This window comes from Euleptes europaea, chromosome 5 (genome assembly GCF_029931775.1).
Source record: "Euleptes europaea isolate rEulEur1 chromosome 5, rEulEur1.hap1, whole genome shotgun sequence".
NCBI classification, from domain to species: domain Eukaryota; kingdom Metazoa; phylum Chordata; class Lepidosauria; order Squamata; family Sphaerodactylidae; genus Euleptes; species Euleptes europaea.
The window spans coordinates 78,608,348-78,631,833 of NC_079316.1; the positions used below are offsets into that span (position 1 = coordinate 78,608,348).

General features: G+C 41.7%; 1 protein-coding gene across 2 annotated transcripts in view; it reads left to right on the forward strand.

The window, feature by feature from the left end:
• The window catches only part of ADGRA1 (adhesion G protein-coupled receptor A1), a 475,126-nt gene that overhangs the window by 153,867 nt on the left and 297,773 nt on the right, over positions 1 to 23,486 (forward strand). Inside the window, exons 3-6 of one of the 2 annotated variants that reach the window (XM_056849586.1) lie at positions 780 to 851; positions 8,123 to 8,194; positions 15,419 to 15,490; positions 17,485 to 17,648. In XM_056849586.1, the coding sequence (XP_056705564.1) occupies positions 780 to 851; positions 8,123 to 8,194; positions 15,419 to 15,490; positions 17,485 to 17,648 (380 nt within the window). Of the gene's footprint in view, positions 1 to 779; positions 852 to 8,122; positions 8,195 to 15,418; positions 15,491 to 17,484; positions 17,649 to 23,486 lie in introns of those variants that run through there. The other variant, XM_056849587.1, reaches the window with a different exon arrangement.

Consider the following 23,486-nt stretch of genomic DNA (forward strand, 5'->3'; position numbering starts at 1 on the left):
TATAGTAGCATTCTTCTGAATGCCTTCATTGGTTCTGTTTGCATGGTATTTGCTCGTGTCTTAACATCACTGCTGCAAGCATTAATTTGATAGTAATGCCAGTGAAATGTTTTTGAATCTGTGTGGTTCCTGATCCCCATGGTTACTATCAAGTACAAAATTAAAATTACTTTTTCTGCAGACATCTTTTGGTGTGTGTGCCATTGTGAGTCTTTTGACAAAAAATGTATGCTGGTAGCTATGCATGCATGCCATAACAGTAAGTAGAACATTAACTTGTTCTGCATGAGCAGTAAGCAAATAAATATGTTGTCTTTCTGCCTTATTATTTCAGTCCCTTAAAAATATTCCATTAAATTTTCCCTGCGGCTGGTAAAGCTGCCAGTTTTAATTGGGACTTATAACTTAAGCGGGAGGAAGCAAAAACTAAACTTGCTTGTCCCCTTCTTCCTCCATTTATTTTAGCTGCTGGAGACAAAGACAGTGATTTTCTGTAACTAAAGAGAGAGCCTCTCCTTGCAAATATTGTAGTTTTGTCCTGTATTTGATAACTTTTCTCTTTTAGAAGTGAGCTGTGACTCAGGAAAGCTCATACCCAGCCAGAAATTTTGTTAGTCTTTAAGGTGCTGCTGGACTCTTGGTCTTTTCTTCCCTTTTAGCTACAACCCAAGCAAAGGCATTTCCAGACCTTTTACTCATCTTCTTTTTCTCCTGTGTTTTAAGACTAAAAGCTGTATGTAAACTGATAATTAATTGCTCTTGCTATTGTGTATCTCCAGAGATCTGAAGAATAACTTGATTAGTACTATTGAGCCTGGGGCCTTCTATGGACTTTCAGAACTGAAGCGTCTGTAAGTATTAATTCCATCTGAATTGTGTTGGAAATGGCACTTGTATTGACATTTCTGTCTTTAGGGAATTTGGAATATTTCACCAAGCAATTATAACACAGAAAGCCTTTGCAACCACATATGATGGTTTGTTCCATTTTGAATTTTCCCCCAATGCATGATTTGTTATTTATTTATTATTTGTTATTTATTTATATGATGCCTTTTCTGTTTCCTCTAAACTTTAGGATCTTTTGAAATTGGCTTCTGACCTCTAAGGGAAACATTGCTTAAAACTATAAAGGAACACTCTTTAGTTGATAGTAAATAAGTAGCCCAAGAATAAAAATTAAGATGTAAGGTTCTACTAATATTTTATTATTAAGATCTTTCATTATAATGGCTACAGTTCTACTAGAATCACACAGATTTCCTGTAACCTTCCCTATGTTTACTGTCATTTTATTATCCTTGATCAAACCTGTTCTCTAAGTTTTAACAGTGCATTTATTTTCCGATGACATACAATGAGCTTTAGAGTGCTATTGTAATATGTGCATTTTGAATGCTTTTTAGCAAAGTATTTTTAAGTCACAGTGCATGCATTCTGTGTTTGCTAGGGAGCACAAATTGTGGGCACGCTGTTCTTGCCTTGTCATTCCCTCCCCAAATGATCTGAATTTTAATAGTTTGCACATTTTCAAATGGATCTGAATGTGTTTTGAGTTAGCATAAATACAGGAAATGTAAAAGGTCCGTGATGACAAGTGTGTCTTATTGCTGTGGAGATGATATATTCCAATAACACAACCCTGACCTCTTGTGGGGAGAAATGGTAAACTATAAAAAAAACTATGATGCAGTATGGCTCAGTTGCCAGTGTGTGAATGGAAAAGGCAGAGGTCATACAACAGAGAGATGCTCTGAGCAGAGATGCTGTAGCAAGCAGAAATAAAGTAATGTTTTGTATTGGGCTGTCATTATACACACACATGTTACTTACTAATCTCAGTATATTTTAGTTACTTTCAGTATTATATGGATAGGATTGCTAAGTGCCAGGTGGTGGCGGGCAAACCCCTGCCAATCTACCTGGTTGCCCGTCGACCAGCTGAGGGTCGGTGGGCAATGCATGCATGCGCACCTCCCCGCAGCACCACATCACTTCTGGTTTACACCTGGAAGCGCCGCATCGCAAGGGGCCATTTTACTACTCAAACTCCCAGTTTGAGTGGTAAAGGCCCCTTGCTATGCAGCACTTACAGGTGTAAACTGCCCCAAAAACCTCCCACCGGAGGAGAGGGGGAACCTGCCAACCTTATGTATAGAACATCTAAGAGGTAATAAATAGTGTGATTATAATTCTATGCCTCAGGACAGTATCTAAGCCCTATTCTAGCCTGTGTCCTGTGTCTGAGGCATAGCACATTCAAATGGTGCTGGTTTCAAGATATAACTTTTTTCTTCTCGGTAGGAGAGGCAATTAATCGTTTACTCTCCATAGGAAAAACAAAGTCCAAGAAATGACTCTAATAAGTCTAAACCAGCAAGATTCAAAATCCCTTTTTCAAAAAGAGCACAGATCACTTGGAAGTAGAGTTGCCAACCTCCTGGTGGCAGCTGGAGATCTCCCACTATTACAACTGATCTCCAGGCAACAGAGATCAGTTCACCTGGAGAAATGGCTGCTTTGGAAGGCATTATACCCCATTGAAGCTCCTCCCCAACCCTGTTCTCTTCAGGCTTCACCTCTAGGGCTGTTGAAAAAAAATTCGGTAAAATTCGGATTCGGCAAAATTCGGCCCGTTTTTATTTGGGAAATGCCGAAGTTCGAACTCCCCCGCTTCGGGTCTCTGCAATTCGGCATGAGATCCGGAGTTCGGGGAAAAATTCGGCCGAATAAAGCTATTAAAATCACAACCGCAACTTTCCGTGGCTGTGGGGGGGCATTTTTTGGGGTAGAGGTCCCAAACTTTCAGCGTAGCTTCAAAGGACTCTTCTTGCAATAACCCCCAAGTTTTGTAAAGATTGGATCAGCGGGGGCTGAGATATGGGCCCCGAAAGGGGTCCCTCCTCCTTAATGTTCATTTGCAATTAGCAGAGCTTGTCGCCCACTCGAAGCTCCCAGCCCCGACAAACAGCTGAGCTGCGGGGAGCAAGGACAGGGCAGGTGCAAAGAAGTTTGCAAACCATGAAAAGCAACACAACCATGCAAATCATCACGTTTGCAACCATGCAAAGCAACACCTGACGTCTGGGAGTTTGCAAACCATGGAACTGGACAGAAGAAGTTTGCAAACCATGCAAAGCAACACAACCTTGCAAAGCAACACCTTTGCAACCATGCAAAGCAACACCTGATGCCTGGGAGTTTGCAAACCATGGAAAGGGACAGAGGCATGCTAGCTAAGCATCAGGAGCAGGAGGGGGTGGATTTTCCCCTTTTGCATCGGACTCGGGACCAGGCAAATGCATTCTTTAAGTCACAATTTGAAAACCAGTTCTGAGCAAGCATCAAAGTAGACCTAACCAATCTAACCGATCTTATGAATGAGGGAAAACCTAAGGACACACAACTGAAGCCCCCCCTCAAACCAGGTAGAGAGAGACTCGAGGGGGCACCCCCCCAGACAGAACGGGCGAAAGCCCCCTTTGGCTTCCCCCACCCACCCACAGAAACTGCTCCCTGCCCACACACACACAGACTCTGCTTCCCCCCCACACACACACACAGGAGAAAAAGTATAGATTAAAGCCCCCAAACTCGCTGAATTCGGCTCCCCGTTTTCCCGCCTTTTTTGAGTTTGGTTCCATTCGAACTAAAAACCGCCGAATCAGGGGAAATTCGGCTGTTTTCGGTTCGGGATGAACGGAATCGACAGCCCTATTTGCCTCCCCAAACCTCCAGGTATTTCTCAACCTGAAGCTGGCAACCCTACTTGGAGGTCATTGTATTAACTTGGCCAGTGTTTAGGCAATGGAAGATTACTTCACAAGATTAATAAATGTCTCTCAAGGAAGTTGCATTTAGTGTTAGAAAGATGCTAGCTGTCTGAAGGCTGTACTTGAGTCTGTTTCCTATTCATTCATATCTCTCCCACAGAGAGTATAGTAAGCAGCTGAAAGCTAATGCAACCCAGACATCTGTACGTGACACGGGGCTTTGTGCGTCAGCTGGAAAAACCACAGGCTGCCAAATCTACATAAAATTAACAATTTCATTTGGAACCCTCCTCAGTGTGTCTGGACTGGACTGAGTTAATTTCATATCAGCAATAGCAGAGTAAGAGATCTTGGGGATTAACACAATGGGGATGTCTACAAGGGAAAATAAACCAGAATACAGCCCACGTGTCTGCTTGTTTTACAAGATCAATTTCATGAGTCAACATTTCTGGCATAAATATTTACAGCAAAAAAAATGAATGCCAGATTTGTGTGACATGAGGTAAATTTGGTCTGAAATAATCAGGAACAGTTGAGAAAGGCATGCGAATGCAAGCTGATTAAAAACTGTTTTTCCCCCTTTCCAAATGTTTCATTATAAGAAAGCAATTGCTTAACAATCTGTGCGACATATTGGTTGGGGAAACAGCACTTACTGCTGAAGGTCTGTGCCAGTACTTTGATGACAAAACTATTACACACAGATTGGCAAAAATTTGCATGTCTTTGTTTAAGCAATATTCCTAATCAGTGAGAGTCATGTCCAAATAAAGATTGGAGGATTTAGTACAATTGCCAAGTAGATTTTTCTTTACTTGAATTTTTTTTTTAAACCCTTTACTACAGCTCTTCTTACTATTTGATCCAGGTATTACACCGCGAAAAGTTTGTAGGATAATTCGTACTCTGAAAAGAAAGGACCACATTCACACAACCACAGTCCCTCACCAAATTTCAGCAACACCAATATTTCAACGAACCCATTAAAAAATTTATCTATTTCAGAAAAGTATCGATATTTGTGATTGGCTCTATAGTTGATGTGATGGTCTTATGCTTACCATGTAGGTGATGATCCTATGGTTTCCTGTTCCTAGTTTAGCTCTGATATCTCTGTTGCCCTAATGAAAATGAAGCAAATACTGTTGGTGTAGGGTCCCCAGTCCTTTTGACTCTAGTAGGGTTGCCAACCTCCAGGTACTAGCTGGAGATCTCCTGCTATTACAATTGATCTCCAGACGATAGAGATCAGATCACCTGGAGAAAAATGGCTGCTTTGGCCATTGGACTCTATGGCATTGAAGTCCCTCCCCTCCCCAAACCCTGTCCTCTTCAGGCTCCGCCCCAAAAATTTCCCACCGGTGGCAAAGAGGGACCTGGCAACCCTACTCTGTAGCCACCTTTGGGATTTTGAGAGAGCAGGGAGCTGCTCATCAAAATTGTTACAATAGGGGCCAATTGGAGCCAAACCCCAAAAGGATGTTGCAGAGGTGGAGCCAAATGTAATACCTCCCTCCTCATGTTGCAAAAGAATTGCGTGGCAGCTGTGCTGAACACACAAAGCTGCGTTGTTGAGAGTCAGTCCATTGGTCTGTATTATCCATCACTCTTACCCACTCTTCCTCATTTTATTCCATGATGAACACATGAAGCAGCCTTAACACAGAATAAGGCCATTGGTCTATCAAGGTCAGAATAACCTCTGGCTGACTGCCAAACATTGATGGCGTCGTTCTGTTTAGTGAGAATCGTGTCATTTAAATCTCTTTCTGACTTCCCACATTGTGTGTGTGTAAAGCGCTGTCAAATCTCAGCTGACTTATGCCGATCCTAGCAAGGGGTTTTCAAGGCAAGTGAGAAGCAAAGGCGGTTTGCCATTGCCTTCCTTTGTAGAGTCTTCCTTGGTGGTCTCCCAAGTACTGACCCTGCTTAGCTTCCGAGATCTGACATGATCGGGCCATACCATGTCACCTTTCCTCACTCCTCAGATTAATAAGCCTTTTATTTTTTTGGGGTGGTCTGTTTTTCTTTAAAAAAATCCTTTCCTGTAAAAAATATAAAAGCTTGTTTCTCAGAGAAGAAATGAAGGAAAGTCTGGGGTGGGGGGAGAGAAAGAGAAAAGAAGGAAAGCTTGAAGGGAGGACAGACCCTCAAACTGAATAAGCAAAGCCCGGGTGTTTACCAGTGCTCCTGTTCCTCCAATGGCTACAGGTGTGGAAACCACTTTCATTTGATCAAGGGCAACCAATAATAAGCCCTTCCTTACAATGGCCCTGCCTACATTTTGAAAAGCTGTGGTGCCCATGGGCAACATGTTTGGGACACATTGCTGTAAGTCAGGCTCTGTTTTAGTTAAAAAAAGAAGAAAGAAATCCACCTTCATTTAGATGTTTCCAGCATCAATTTTCCAGCCTACCGGTGTGTCATGCCCAGCAACAACGCTGCTGAATCTGCCTCACATGTGCCCACACATCCAGTGTTCCCCTTCAGTGCACATATTTCATACAGTTGCTTCTCTGAATAGATTAATGACACTAAAAGTTAGAGCAGAGTAAAAAAGCACAGTGCTTTTTGTGTGTGTGGAAAATGTTCATCAGAGGTGAAAAGCAACCTCCCATTTGGTGTCCTCCCCCCCACCAACATGATGAAATATAGCAAAAGCCTCTGTCCTTTCAGAACGAGGGCAGTGCTGATGCAGGAAGCAAGGATGTACTTCTGAGTTAATTTTATGCTGCCTTTACGTAACTAAATCTGATTGCTTACATAGTGTTATGATGTCATTCTGGAAAGCACATAATTCCCAATTTGCTGGGATTAATATTCAAGTAAGAACATCTGCCTGGAAAATATAATGTCACCGAGGCCGCAGCAGTCAGGGAACTGTGTGAATGTAAAGTGCCGTTAAGTCGCAGCCAACTTGTGGGGACCCCTAGGGTTTTCAAGGCAAGTGATTAAGCAGAGGCGGTTTTCCATTGCCTTCCTCTGCAGAGACTTCCTTGGTGGTCTCCCATCCAAACAGTGACTCTGCTTAGCTTCCAAGATTTGACAAGATCGGGCTACAGTATGCCATTCCATATTGTGTCAGGAAACTAAGAATGAGTAAAAGAATGAGGGAAGGAGGGGGTGTGATTAATGTTGATAAATAACAATTTCTTGTAAATAGGGTTGCCAACCTCCAGGTGGTGGCTGGAGTTCTCCTGCTATTACAACTGATCCCCAGCCAACAGAGATCAGTTCACCTGAAGAAAATGTCTGCTTTGGCAATTGGACTCTATGGCATTGAAGTCCCTCCCCTTCCCAAACGCCGCCCTCCTCAGACTCTGCCCCCAAAATCTCCAAGTATTTTCCAATCCGGAACTGGCAACCCTATTTGTAAACAATGACATGGGTTGACAGTAGGGTTGCCAGGTGCCTGATGGTGGTGGGCAAACCCCCAGCAATTCACCCCTCTGCCCGTCGACCAGCTGAGGGTCGGCAGGCAGACGTGCACGCATGCATACACATCGTGGCACGTCACTTCCGGTTTTGAGTGGTAAAAGGCCCCTTGCAATGTGTTTACATCTGGAAGTGCCGCATCGCAAGCGGGAGTTTGAATGGTATAAGGCCCCTCGCAAGGCGGCGCGTTGGCGCGTGGGTGCGCACGGGCGAGATCCCCTCAGCTCTGTCCCAAAAGTCTCCTGCCAGAGGAGAGGGGGGAGCTGGCAGCCCTAGCTGACAGCCTCATCTGACGTAAACACAATGCAAATCTTGAGGCTGTATACCTTCTGTCCAGCCTGGTCTAGGATTGCCAACTCTGGTTTGGGAAATTCCTGGACATTTGGGAGCTGAGCCTGGGGAGGGCAGGGTTTGGGGAAAGAAGGGAACTCAGTGGGATATATAGTTGCCTCTTTTAGCATCAAACTATGATCCAGTAGAGAGGTAAGAAGGGAGTTACATAATGGTCTCCATTATTTGATCCAACAGTTCCCATTATGTGCATTACGTCCTTTTAAATTACTGAACAACTCTGGAAATGATTTTTATGTTTTTTTTAAAGCTGTTACCTTAAAATGAGAATGTAAGTATGTTATATATAGCAGAGAGATCTGTATGAATACTTTTTGACATCTCTATACATATGACTAATTGATAAAATAGTTTATTTAAATATAGAATTTGTCCAGAAAAGATTCCTTAATGCTACATGTCTATCTAAGCTACAAAATGTTTTTAATGGTTTTTAATATATTTAACTTTGTAAGTAGTTCTAAAGGTTTTTCTAAGGCTGATATGTGTCTTTTTATGACCATGCAGTATACTTTCCACTATAACTAATGCTGTTTTTCCCCGCCCCTTTCTTCTTTCAGGGATCTTTCTAATAATAGAATTGGTTGCTTAACACCTGACATATTTGTAGGCCTTAAAAATCTTCACAAATTGTGAGTATGGCTCCTATTGAAAGCACATCTAACTGGTTTCAGTTAGGAAAACCCAAACATTTGTTCTGGTTTACAGCAATCATAAATTTCACAGTATAATGCAAAAAAAAAAAAAAAAAAAAGGTCATAACACAAATCTTTTTTTTTGTTTTTATAGCATGCATCAAGTAAAAAATTCTTATGTGAAGTTGCTCAGAATTTGGGGCTGAGTTCAGATTATTTATTTGGTTTCATGTGTGCTTCATGTTGAAAAGTAGCTTTCGTTTTCAATCTTTATTTACATACTTTGTCACCTTTTTGAAATCCAAGTAACTGCTGTTTCATGGTATCATTTTTCTTCATTGTTGTCTTCAGCTTTATTTGGTCAGGGCCATTTAATGTGACATAGATTTTATCAGTAATGATGAACTTAAAGATACCTGTGAACAAATCATGTCAGTTGCTATAGCCAATCATATTATATGGTTGTGAGGGAGAGTAAAGTTTTAGACAATGTGGGCAAAGATGAAGAAGAAGATTGGGTCAAAGAAACAGCAACCAAGAATGTAAAAAAATCACCAAATGATGGTGAAACCACATCAGTTTTGACAGAGGTGAGTCTCTCTCACTGGAAGCCTGAACAGAATTACACCTTTCTAAATCCATTGGCTTAAGAAGGGTGCAACTCTGTTTGACATTTTTCTCTTTCTCTCTAGCCTTTTATGCATGGCTGTTTCCCTCGCAATCACCTCTTTGGTGCACGATGTCTAGCTATAGCTCGCTAACTAAAAGATCAACTATCAACTAAGGTTGGTAAAATGAGTACCCAGCTTGCTGGAGGTAAAGGGAAGATGACTGGGGAAGGCACTGGCAAACCACCCCGTAAACAAAAGTCTGCCTAGAAAAGGTTGGGATGTGACTTCACCCTATGGATCAGGAATGACCCGGTGCTTGCACAGGGGACCTTTACCTTTTACTTAATCAAGATAAAGAGAAATCCTGTTTATTCACAACAATTACCTTGAATATGTGTACCAAACCTTGCTGTTTGGTGTGTAAGTTGCACTGTGAGGTACACTCTGTACAGAAAATGCAAATGGAATATTAACTTTTATTATATTCTGCCTCTTGTTCTTATAAGTATATTTTTACTGAAAACCAAACAAATGATTGCTACAAATGATCACTAATGATCAGTATTAACAAATCAGCTGAGCCTCACCTGTTATTAAACTTTTTGATTCTATTAAGTCCAGAACTTTTAAGGAAAGCCTATCTTATTCATCATATTACAAAAGGGTTAATTTCCAAATTCATGAGTCTGCACATTCACTTAAAATAGTTGATCTTTTAGTCAGCAAAATATAGCTGGACATCGTGCACCTTAAATAGAATTATTTCAACTCCCATTTTACCTAGAGTTTTGTATGTGTCATTTATATGCTTCAAACAATATAAAGGATAATGTAAATGTAAATATCTGCTACATGCATTCAACAGCAGCAGATAATGTACACATTTCTAATCTAAACTGTTTAGAAAAGTGTATGAAAGATTCAAAATGATAGTGGAAGTAAAAACAGTTTCTGATATTAATGGATAATTTGGAGACAAATTAACTGATCAGAAAAACCAATAATCTTCTCACTAGGCTGCTTCCATAGATACTAGCACAAGCTGATCAATTTTAATGAAGTAGTCAGTGTGTTGTTTGGCACCAATTTAAGCTGATTAATTGCTTGCTTTGTACACATGCAGTCTTCAGTCCTGTCTGCTCTCAGTTTTGTTTCTGCTAGATTAGTAAAAAAAGAAAAAAAGTGAAATACACCCTTGTTACTGAAAGGAAAGCCTGGAGAAGGCTTTGGATAGTAGCTTCACTGCGGTTAGTACAGCATTTGGAGAGCACAGGTCTTTGGAAGCTTTGATATTCCTGTCCTGTTACAAAGGCAAGGCTGTTGTCAACGTATTTTCATTGTAGTTTTTCTTTCTCCCTTGCCCCACTTTGGTGGTAGGACCAGATCCTGTCTGTGTGTCACATGGGGCTAAGAAGCATGGTTTCTAGTTATTTTCATCACAAAAGGCAGTGCGAGTAGGACTTCACCTAACGAACCGGTATCTGCAGTAGAGGCCTCTCAGTGATTAAGCAATAAGACTTGAGCTACAAAGGAACCTGATCCATTAGCTTCTGCAATAAAAAGGCTGTCCTTTACATAAATTCCCACATAAAGGCTTCTTGCTCCAGATTGGTTTAATTTGGATTACTTACCCAGAAAGCCAACAACACAACCAGGTTTTCATCAGAAGTGGCATAACATGCTCCTTTGAGTCCCCGTGGAGTCCAGCATTCTGTTTCCAACAGTGGCCAACCAGATGCCTCTGAAAGAGTAGTTAAAAGTAGTGGTTAAGAGTGGTGGACTCTAATCTGGAGAACCAGGTTTGATTCCCCACCCCTCCCATGAGCTGCAGACTCTAATCTGGTGAACCGGGTTGGTTTCTACACATGAAACCAGCTGGGTGACCTTGGGCTAGTCGCAGTTCTGTCAGAACTCTCTCAGCCCCACCCACCTCACAGGGTGTCTGTTGTGGGGAGGGGAAGGGAAGGGGATTGTAAGGCTGTTTGATTCTCCTTAAAAGGCAGAGAAAGTCAGCATATAAAAACCAATTCTTCTTCTTCTTCTTCCAAGCAGAACACAGAGGCCCAAGATCTGTCTTCCTGTTGTACTGGCTGGCCACTGGTTAAAACAATATCTTGGACTAGATGGGCCACTGGTCTTATCCAGCAGGCTCTACTTGCATTCTTATGTTCCAAGTAATCCAAGGTGTACTATTTATTAGCATATGTATTACATTTACCCATTGTGACTAATATCCATGGCCAATGTAATTGTAGTATATGTGCTGCCAAATTTTTGCTGTGATTTGTGCTGGTCTATGTATTAATAAAGATTGATTGGTTGCTTTGATTTGCTTTGCCATGGCTGAATCTATGAATTTGTCTAATCCCATTTTAAAAGTCTTCTATTAGTGGTCATCACCACATCCTGTGGCAGAAATTTCCATAGGTTAATTGTCTGAATAAATACTTTGGTTTTTTTCCTGTCCTGAATCTGTTTCCCATCAACTCCATTGGGTGCCTCAGGTGTTAGCATTCTCAGAGAGGCAAAGAAAGTCCTCTCTTTGTACTTTTTGCATAATTTATAATCCTCTGACATGTACTGCCCTTAGTTTTTGTGGGGTTTTGTCTAAACAGAAAAGCCCCAAATTATTTAGCTCCATAGCAGCTGTTATTCTTCATAATTTGAACCGTATTTTCTGCAACTTTTCAAGTTCTGTGTCTTTTTTTTTTTTTTTTTTTTTGAGATGGGTGAACAGAATTGTGAGGAGTTGTCCAAAAGTGGCTGGTGATAACTACTGCAGAAGTTTCAGTAGTCAAGAAAAGAGGCGATAACCAATTCATGAACCAGAGTGTTAGCTGAATGAAAGTTGGAGAAGAAAGGGCAGATTTTAAGGGGAAAGCAAGATAAATGGCATACAGTCAATCTGTGGAAAAGAGAGGGAGAAATCAAAGAGAAAGCCAAGTGTGCATGCCTAGTGGATGGTGATATGGTTGATAGAGATGATGAGCGATCAAGAAAGTAAGGTGTGGAAGAAGAGATAATTTGGACATGTTGAGACTAAAATTGTGAAGAGTTATCTAAACATATATCTGACAGGCAGATGGGGTTGCAGATTGGAGGTCTGATAGAGAGGGATAAGATGGATGTCAGCAGATATAAATTTTATTGCAAACCCTAGGATTTAATGAGGTCACTGTAGAGATAAAAATATTTGGGGCTGCTTTGCAGTTAATTATGTTCAGTTGGTTAAAATACTTTGCACGAGCTCTGATTCTTTCTGATTACCTCATGCCTGCAACACTTTGGGCTCAATCATCCTTTGACAGACACTGTGCATGGTTTTTCTTTATTGTCTGCTTTTCAATTTGGTAAGATTTTTCATTGTGAGAGTCTTCATACCTCATACTTTTTCACATCTCATACTTTTTTCACAACTGGGACCTGGTTTTTAAAGTTATTACATACAGTTATTTATGATTGATTTTACTCTCTCTGTGTCTATGTATTTTTTCAGTTTAATACTTGCATATGATTATTATTATAGTGGAAATGTACTGGAGTGATTCACATCATATGACAGATGTGGTTGACAGTAGCTGGTAGCTAAAAATATGCCTGACTAATATACTGGACTGACTTTTTATGGCTTGCTTATTTATCCCTTGGCCATATTTATGTTTGGTGAACTGCTCATGTTCTACCCATGATTACAAATGACACATTTTAAAGCAGCACATTTTTCTTATCTCTCTTAAAATTTCTCAGTGGGCCATGTTGCTTGTTCTAAGGGTGAGTTATGCAGATTGATTTTCGAGAATGTAATGGGGCTTTCAGTAATTCATACATCTCTTAGGAATACTGTGCTCAAAATATCAGGTGATACTGGATATGCGGTGTTCACTTTAATAATATATCTGGGTCCACTTTGATAGATCTAATGAAATCAACAGCTTATTTTTTTTATAAATGTTCTCATCCAAATTAAGCGGTGCATTAGCATCTTTAAACTTCATTCAGTTGTTTGATTAAAGCACTGAATAAACATCAGCAGTTAGCTGTACAGTATCGTATAACCACTTCTATGTAAATGTCACTGGGGTAGCTAATTGCTCTCTTCACTGCCAGCAACAAGCAAGTTACAGGGAAACTGAATAATAAATCCACTCGAGTAGAAATCAAAAATATGTGTTCTGAAATGTGTGCTTTTTTTAGATCACTGTAATCACAAATCCAATGCGGTCCATATGACAGAGAATTGCATAGGGTGATTGTGATCTCATTGCTACAAAGCGCTCATTGAGGCCTAACCGTGCATTACTTGGCCCCTTGGATTCTACCTCAACTTTTGCTTGGGAACAGGCCACCCTAAGAATATGCACAACATCCTGTTAGGATATGTTTTGAAACTGCATTATTGGCCTCTTCTCCCCCTCTCCCCTGATTGTACTTTGGTTTAAACCTGATCTACGAGGTATACATTGTGGGGCCCCCCCACACTCAGTTCCCCGCCCCCAGCATGTAGAGAGATGGTTTCTCAAAGCCCGAGTCAGTGATCCCAGAAAAAACAGATCCATGAATTGTTATAGAAACTACAAAGATAACAGCTCCTTAAAAATTAGCCCTTTGCTTAAACCTTTGTTTTTGTTGTTGTTTTTCAGCAGGCAGAAAGCAAGTTTGGGGAAGGTCCTGTTTTTTTTTTTTTTGTTTCTTTGTTTCTGAGGTGGACAGTTATACTCTTCTGTATGAAAGAAACAAACAAAAAATAAGAAGAATCCCTGCAAAACTAGGCCTTTGTACCTTTTCAGTATGCAGAGGATTAGTTTTGAAGGGGTTTCTGTTGACTTCACATCTCCGTGAAAAACAGGAGGATTTTATCTCCTTATTTCTTGGTTTCTGCTCTTTCATGTGCTGCTAAAATTTACCAGAAGACATTGAACCCCTGACAGAGCTGAGGGCATCCGCATCCCTCCTTCACATGTTCCCTCATTCACTTGTCTTACATCAGGAAGAATGTAATGAATGCCCTAGGAGAGTTTTTTGTTTGGGTGCCCAATTTCCCACACTTTGCCAGTTTTAAGTCATTTTCTGTTTCACACGGGAAGTCCTTATGCTTGTAATGTACCTTTCTGAAGACAAAGAGGCTATCTTGGGGACTATGCAATCCAGAAAATGATGTGTAGTGCCTGTTTTACTAAATTTTATGTGGCGCTTCAGCTACGGAGAACCTATTTTTGACAAAAATGAAACTGTTGCAGTAACATTGGAATCAACTGACAGTCACCTTCATAAAAAGAATCCAGTGGAAGTTAAAATCCACCACAGAAACAGGCAATACTATGGCTTGGATTTTGCCATATATTTACCATAAGGGCCCATCCATCCATATACTTTTTGTAGAGGCTACAACTGAAGGCCGTGACCTGGATTACAGTCCACACTATATCAACAGACAAGAGAGGAATATATTGAGTGTAGGCGGAATGATGAAGAAAGTGGACAAATAGAACTTTTTCTTCCTCTCCTATTAACACTAGAACTTGGGGGTGCACCCAGTGAAGCTGATGGTCAATAGATGTGTGTGTGTAAAGTGCCGTCAAGTTGCAGCCGACTTATGGCGACCCCTTTTTGGGGTTTTCATGGCAAGAGACTAACAGAGGAGGTTTGCCATTGTCTTCCTCTGCATAGCAACCCTGGTATTCCTTGGTGGTCTCCCATCCAAACACTAACCTGGGCTGACCCTGCTTAGCTTCCGAGATCTGACGAGATTGGGCTGTACCATGCTATCTTCTCTCCTGGGCAGTAGATACAGGACAGACAAATGGAAATACTTCTTACTCAAGGAGTATTTAAAGTGCTGAATTCCCTGAGAGTAAAGTTAGTGATGGCTATGAACATAGATGGCTTTAAAAGGGGGTTGGACATATTCCTGGTGAATAGCTCCATAGCTACTAGGCATGAGTAGAGGGAACCTTTACATTCAGAGGCAGTAAACCTCTGAAACCCAGTGCAGAGAGACAACATCAAGGGAAGGCCTTGACCTCTGTACCTTGTTTCTGGGCCCCCAGAGCAACTGACTGACTGCTGTGTGAAACTAGATGCTGGACTGGATTTCTGGTCTGATCCAGCAGGGCTGTTTTTAGGTTTTAATTTGTTTTATTCTGCTTTTGAATGGCCTGTGAGATGTAATAAAGACTAAACTCAACTGGTTTGAACTGATGTAGATACATGATTATGTATGTGTGACCCTAACTCCCCATTATCCATGAATATGTGGTGGTTTTCTACAGTTGACTTCTAGAAGAAATCAAGGCATCTGTTGTATGTATAATGCTCCATTTGTACATCAGAGCCCATGAACTGTGTTGATATTAATGTCCCCCCAATAGTCCTGTTATCTTTTTGACAATATGGCTGACTACTATTTCTGTACATTGGAGCCAAGATGAAAACAGAAATGTTACCATGTTTGTGTATGTGTCCATCCATTATTTTTAGCTCTAGCAAAGAAGAAAAAATAAGAAATGCATGTTTGCATTTTACTTTTTTCCAATACGGATAAAAATGTAATACAATTCAAAACATTTTTACTGTTGTTTTAAATAATCGTGTGTTTTTTTCTCCCCCTTAGGAATTTATCAGGGAACATTTTTTCAAGTCTCATGAATGGACTTTTTTCTGAGCTCTTAACTTTGAAAGCCTTGTAAGTACAGCTTCATCATGTAAACGCCCACACATAAATGCAGCGCTATTTATCCATCATTATCTAGAGTTTTGGTATTGCATGTTCCTACTATAATTAATAAGGGCTGAAAATCATATTACTTCCTTGGTTGGATTTTTATAAAATGTATACTAATTACTTTCTGCAGCTTGGACTAATTTCGGATCTCTGGAATATTAAGCAATTGTGCTGGAGACACGATGATAAGGGCTGCATTAATAGCTTTATGAAGAGTTGTGGGGTTTTGTTCCAATTTGAAGTTGACTTTAAAAACACTGAAGCTTTACAGTTAATTTCCCTTACATTTTATGAAGGGATGAATGGAAGCAGAGGACAAACAAATTAATTCCTTACAGCATTTACATAAAACCTCTTAGATGTTCATTACAGCCATCCTTAGATTAAATGCACACATTAGATTGAAAACATTTAAATATTCCTCTTGTTGGCAAATAAGGAAAGAGAGTTTTTATTAAACAATAAAGAGGCGGATGAAAAATTAACCAGAGTGTAGAGGGCAAATAGTGTTTCCAAATTTATAGACATATGGGAATTAAATTTTGTGGGGTCCACACTTTTATTGACTTCATTTAATTAGGAACTTAATATGGTCCCTGTTCAGTGAAATGATGGAACTGTGCATCAAACATTCTTTATTCAGGAAATGCTCAGAGATCATGCGCACATTTTTTTCACCTAAATGCCACTTCAGAATTCCCATGTTCAGAGCAAGCATCAACTATAAGTCAGTGATTCTGAAATTATATTTTGTTATGATTGAATGTTGACATGGATTAGACATGAGTAGGGTTGCCAGGTCCCTCTTCGCCACCGGCGGGAGATTTTTGGGGTGGAGCCTGAGGGCGGGGTTGGGGGAGGGGAGGGACTTCAATGCCATAGAGTTCAATTGCCAAAGCGGCCATTTTTCTCCAGGTGATCTGATCTCTATCGGTGGAGATCAGTTGAATTAGCAAGAGATCTCCTGCTACTATCTGGCAGTTGGCAACCCTAGACATGAGTGCTCTATAGGGCTAAACATAACAACATATGAATATATACTTCTTCCTGATCATTGTACCAGGGAATGGTGTGAAAGTGTGTGGTAGGTCCAGTCTGATCAGCAGGGATAGGAAACCACCTGGTAAACCCTACTTATGCAGTTTTCAGTTACATGGAAAAAAGCTGAGATATAAAAGTAAGGAAATAAACAAAGGCCATTGATGTGTGGGAGGCTTTGCCTTGGATTTGCTGCTCTGAAGATGCACATTTTCCCCATCCAAATTCTTAAAACTCAAAAATAAACCCCCATGCAGAGTTTTGACAATTCAGATGGGGGAAATGTGCATATAGAAAGCTGCAAATCCAAGGCAAAACTTCCCATTCGTAAATGGCCATACTATTCTTGTTTGATTCTGTTAGTAGAAACCATATATCTAAATGAAGGGGATAAGTAAAACAGTTTAAGTAACTTGGGTTTCGAATACTGCATAAGCATAGAATTGTAGCTTAGGAGCAGATGGCTAGATTGATCTTCAGACATCCATAAGTGGCAAAAAAAATGTTATTTGCAGTTATCACGCTTATGGCATTTGGAGAAAAATTCTTTCCTTGCTTCAAACATTAGTTACAAGTTGAACATACATACATAAAGCAGGAAGTATATTGGTGTACCTATAGAAAACAGCATGGTGCACTCTAAACACTGAAACAAGGTAATACCCTATCTGTGAACTGTCTAAGGAACTGGTGTACATGTATGTCATCAATGTCTGAAGCCACTCAGAACAAAAGTAAAACAGGTGGCTAGATAGCTGGAGTTTGGTCTGCTAAGGAAGTGAGCTGCAACTCACAAAAGCTCATACCCTGCCAGAAAATTTGTTGGTCTTTAAGGTGCTACTGGACTCTTGCTCTTTTCTAAAGGAAAAAAAAAGTGCCCTCCCTATTTATTTGTTTATTTGGGGTTTGACTTTTAGACATTTCTACACTGATTCACTGATCTGTGATTGCAATCTCAAATGGGTCTTACACTGGGCTAGAAATGCCTCAGTTCGGATCTCAGAAGAAACAGTTTGTGCATATCCCAGGAGTTTACAAGGAGCCGTATTTCGGAACCTGAAGGAAAATCAGCTAATATGTGGTGAGTTGTACCTTTAAAAAAAAAAAAAAAGAATTATACATTTTTTAAATCTTCAGAAAAAAAGAATATACTGAAGGTTAAAGTGGTGACTGATGTGAGAGAGATTGTTTAATTTGGAAAATAAACCTTATAAAATAAAACAGGACACATGAGTTTTTTGGGGGAAGGGAGGTGTCTGTGGCGGCAAAGAAGCTGCATCAGGAGGCCAAGGCAGAAAACACAGTGGGACAGCAATTCGGGATGCAAGAGAGACAAGGGACCAACTGTGAGGGTGGGGGGTAATAGGGTGATTCCATACCAGCTATAAAAATTGGGGCTTTGGGGGGGGGGGGTTATACCTTTTAGCCTGGATTCTGAGGGGAAGGGGTCATTCACATTGGAATGTGAAAATAATAAAAGTGCAATTTTGGGTGTGTGTGGAATCTTAGTCTCTATTGTGGAGTGAGGTTTTCCTGTTTTCATTTGGAGTGTCAAAAATATTCCCTTGGGGAGATCGAGAAGTCAGATATTTGTGCATCTACGGGCCAGGTATCTGCCATAATCGGGGAAGGGCTGGAATCTTCCTGTCTGGTTGCTTAGACAGGGAAGAAATTGCTGAGGTTGGCCTGTTGCTTATTGTTTTGGAAATCTGGGTCATTGGTTAGGATCAGATTATCTGGTAGGAAGCTCTGGTTCCCTTGGAGGAAATTGCCCTCGATTGATTCCCTCTTAGAATGGGTTTGTGCATGTGATTGATAGAGGAGCAGCCTTGCATTTCTTTCCTCCTCTGGCATCACTTACTGCCTTTTCATATCATTTTAATTCAGGCTCCTTCTATCATTTCTGGACCCACACTCAAATGTGCATGTGTACAGAAGAGGAATCATACCATAATGAAGGTCCCTGTGGGTGAGGGTCTCATGGGCATCATATCTCTGCATTCTAGACATTCATCTGTCCTTTACCTTGATGTTATTTTCCTTAAAGGATGTATTATGCAACTATTCTATTACTTGTGCTGTTTAAGTAAAACAAAATTCATCTAACTTGAATGAGAGGTTTCTACATTAATAACCCTTTCATAGGTTTTAGCTGCATGAGACAAGGCAAGCTAATGCTTCATTTTTATTGATATATTTATTTTATATCATCACACCTTCCTGTGATTTATCGCTTTGCAATTAGGAGGTAAAGTGACATGATGTTGTGGAATAGAATTTTCATAATGCTTTCTCGCATGTTGAGGCGCTGGGATACATTTTCAATCCATGCTGTTAAGCATATTTCTGTGCACCAGATGTGGAGACAATAAACGATTTTTAATTATTTTTTCTTTACAGACTTGTTGCAATGTAACCTTTGTCTAATGTTGATTCATACTCTTTCTCTGTTTGTCACCCACTTAATAAGGAAAAAATGGTGGAGCTGAACATGCACATATAAAATACTCATTAACATAAATATACAACAAAACCCAAATGGCACATGATTATTTGTAAGCTCTCTGTCATGTTTAGGCTTTCTGGCAATAATGTTCAATTCATTCCACAAGGGATGGTTTATATGGGTCTCCAGGATCCTGTTCTGAAGGGGAAGCCAAAAGAAGGGGTATGATAAAGGCATTTCTCTTCAACCGATTTACTTTAATTTAGATTTCTCCTAAGAGATGTGCAGCCAATCCTGAAGGGGGGAAACTCCCCCCCTTTAGGATTGCTCTCGTAGAGTTCAATTTTTAAAATGAGCAGCAGGGACTCGAACCCAATGAAAATGCAGAGGTAACATTTGGCTATGCCATCCCTTTCCCAGTATTTCAGGCCATTTGAGGATGTTCTTGAGGAATTTTTATTTATGATAAAACCATAATTATAATTCTCTAAAATGCACTTTTTATATTTATTTAGTTGTTCTATTTAATCCCACCCTCTCTCCAGGAGCTCATTTTAATCCCCTCCCCCATACATGTTATCCGCACTACAAACCTGTGAGGAAGCTTAACTAGCCCACAGTCACCCAGTGACATTGTAGTCTCCAACTGCTATATCTTCTTAATTCCCTCATAAAAACCTGAAATAGTAACTAAATCGTCAGGTGAAGCTTTGAGAATTAATGAGACCATTGATCCGTCTATCTGCTCTAAATGATGACAACTCCCCGGAGTCTGAGGCAAAGAGCGATCTTTTCCAAATAGCTGTAACCTAAGTCGGCTGTGACTTGACGGCACTTTACACACACACACACACACACAATATCCAGGGATTGAATTGTAGGATTCTGATGTAAATCACATCCTCTACACACGACACGAAGCAGTGATTTTCAGCTGGAGCTGCCAAGCTGCCAGAGAATTTTTTTAAAGAACTGCACTGTTGTTGTCTTACTTGAGTTTCTTACCAGAAGTGACAAAGGGTAGCTCTAGGAATCACCAGAAACTCTATGGTTTTGCCATAGAGTTTCCAGCAATTCCTAGAGCCACCTATGACGCACCCCCCTTTCAACTACTTCAATATCCCACTCACTCAGCCCAGCCGTACATGCTGAGGGAAAAGCGTTGGCCTGAGTATATTTGTGAGGAGATTATTTTCCTTCTCCTCCAGTCCCACACCGGTGTTTACCTCAGAGAGAAATAGGACACAAGAGGCTTTTTAACTTAAACAGACAAAACAGGGAAGTTTATTGAACAGAACTCACAGAGATTGATTTTCAAGGAAAAGGCAGAAATTGGAGGGAAAACTCAAAGTCAGGTTTATCTACATAAGATTACTTCAGAGATAGCTTAGATGTTTTCCTCACTCAAGTTCCTTCAGTTCTTAGTTTCACGCTTACTCAGATTCAGACTCTCAGACTCTGTCCCCACCCTAGTTCACAGGAGCGAAGGAAGTCTGAGTTCCTTTCCCTCCTCAGAGAAGTTTGGGGAAATATCCAAAATCCCTCTTTCAGTCCTCTCTGACTACCCCACCTCAGTGGCTGTAATCCTCCACACCTCCCTGCTACCGGAATAGCTCTACCTCAGAGACTAATTCCCCTTCGTGACCTGAGAATGGGCCCTCTCTAACCCAGTTCTCACTCCTGTCACTACCACAGGTTGTGTGTGTCAATAGCTTCAGCTTTAACAGAACCCCTCAGGTTCACAGAGTACAGTCTGGCTTCTTCTTCGTCTCTTCACCCAGTTCTGAATTCTTTCTGCCTCTCAGCTCTCTGGCTCCGGCCACTCTTGGTCTGCCAGCTCTTGCTGACACTTTTTTTGCTGACACTTTTTATTCCCACTTTTTTTAACCAGAAGAGATGTAGCAGTGCACTCAATGCAGTGCACTCAATGCTGTGCCCCCATGGCCCCACCCACAACCCTCCCCCTTGTTCCCATGCACTGCCTGGCAACACTATCTTCAACCTTTCCAGACTTTTATGCCCAGGTGAGCAGCATGAGAACTGAGCAACTGAGAAGCATACATATGGCAGGAACTGATGTGATAAGAAGAAGAAAAGCTAGAGCAGGGGTAACATATGGCCTGAGGGCCAGATCTGGCTCCTTAAGAGCTCTTATCCGGCCCACAAGCCAGCTGAGGCAGCCACACACACCCCTCAGTCTGGGCTGGCAAGGCATGACCCGGCCTGAACAAGTGACATATATGTCATATCTAGGGCTGTCGATTCGGTTCGTCGCGAACCGAAAAACAGCCGAATTTCCCCTGATTCGGCGTTTTTTAGTTCGGGATGAACCGAACTAAAAAAAAAGGCGGGAAATGGGGGAGCCAAATTCGCTGACTTCGGGGGTTCAGCGAATAAATTTGGCAGATTCGGGGTTCCCCCCTGCGCGCCTTCACGGGGCTTCCCTGAAGGCGCGCGGGGGGGGGGGGGCTCTTTCAACAGATCTGCGCCTCTCAGCTGGGAGGCACAGATCTGTTTAAAGCCCCCCCCCCGCGCGCCTTCAGGGAAGCCCCTGAAGATCTGTTCCACCCCCCCGCGCACCTTCACAGGGCTTCCCTGAAGGCACGCGGGGGGCTCTTTAAACAGATCTGCGCCTTCCAGCTGGAAGGCGCAGATCTGTTTAAAGAGCCCCCTGCGCACCTTCAGGGAAGCCCCGTGAAGTCCCGTTGGGGGGGCCGAATTTTCCCCCAAACTCTGGATCTTGCGCCGAAGTTCGTGGATCCGAAGCAGGGGAGTTTGGACTTCAGCACGGCCCGAATTTAAACGGGCCAAATTTTGCCGAAGTCGAACTTTACCTAATTTTTTTTTCAACCGCCCTAGTCATATCCTGCCCTCAACGTGAGTTTGACATCCCTGAGCTAGAGTCTAAAACTGCCTATGCTATGAAGGGATCCTCTTCACTGCTGAGCAACCTCACCTTTACCATTCTGCTGCTCTGGTCAGCACGTGTGGAAAAAGAGGCAGGAGGTGTGGAGCCCTTGCACTGTCTATGTAGCCACCTTGGGTAGTCGTTTGAACAGAAAGGCAGGCTATAAGTAAATAAAAATAAAATAAGTACATGGACTAGCAGTCGGTCTTTCCAAAAAGGAGCTCTGTGAACTACCTGACTGACAGTTCCATTCTGTTGACTGAGGGCCACTGTTCTAAAGAGGATTCCATTTCAGAAGTGTGATTAAGGGAGGGACAGGAACTGATTTTCATTTCCTGTTCCAAGTGGTTTCCTACCTCATCTGAAGTTAATTTTGCATGACTTTCCCCCATGGGATTTTTCACAGCTGCAGCCAGGGGATAGGTTTGTGCATGATATTCTGTTTGTCGTGTCTGAAATGACTCTAAGTCCAAATGTACTTTTCAAATTAACATTTCAATCCTGAATACAGTTGCTTGAAAGTAGTCATACCAAGGTGATCTTCAAAGGGTAAGTGCATCTGTCTCTGGTGTGAACAGGTGTGAACAAGCTGCTAGACATACATTCTGCATGCGAATGTGTGCTGTACACCAGAACTTTGGTCCTTTCCCTAAGAAATTTCTCCTTAATTCTACATGCACAGGGGTTTGGTGGAGAGACTAGCAGATGTTACTTTGTTTGTTTTCAGTTTTATAAGCAGATGACAGAAGGATTGGGCGGGCCCATGTGGGCCAAGGACCCCAGGAGGGGTGGCAGGGTTATGACCTCCATAAATGGCAGGTGTGGCCTGGCTCTGGATTGCGAGCCTGGGAGATCCCAGTTGAAAAGGTCTGGCCGACATGCATTCAGTTGGGCAGGGTTAGATCTTGATGTCAGCGGGCGGGGAAGGCCTGGCTGTAAGCATGGCACTGGCCCATGGTAAACCCACTGGCAGGCCAGTGAGACCGAGGCTTTGGGGAGGGTCCAGCTGCTAGAGTGGACCTCCCCACTCCTACACATGAAGCCAGCTGGGTGACCTTGGGCCAGTAACAGCTCTCTCAGCCCCACTCACCTCACAGGGTATCTGTTGTGGGGAGGGGAAGGGGAGGTGATTGTAAGCCGGTTTGATACTTCCTTAAGTGGGAGAGAAAGTCTGCCTATAAAAACCAACTCCTCCTCCTCCTCCTCCTCCTCCTCCTTCTTCTTCTTCGCCATAATATGGTACTCTTGGGAGTGGCTTGCCACATTGTTGCCGGGGCTGGGTGAGTGTAACCATGTCTTTGCCTAATAATGGTGTTGCATGGAACTTTATTCACATCTCATACGCTGATTTCCCTGGATTAAGCTCGGGCCTGCCTCATTTGTGTCATAGGTGTAAATTCTTTTGTCTCTTTTATGCTATTTGATGCCACTTTTACAAACATGGTACTTTATGTACAAATAATGTACATTTTGCCAAATAACAAAATGGCACTTTCTCACAATTGTTTCTCACAAAGATGGGATAGTTGAACATGGGATAGTTGAACATGAACCTAAAAGCTTGT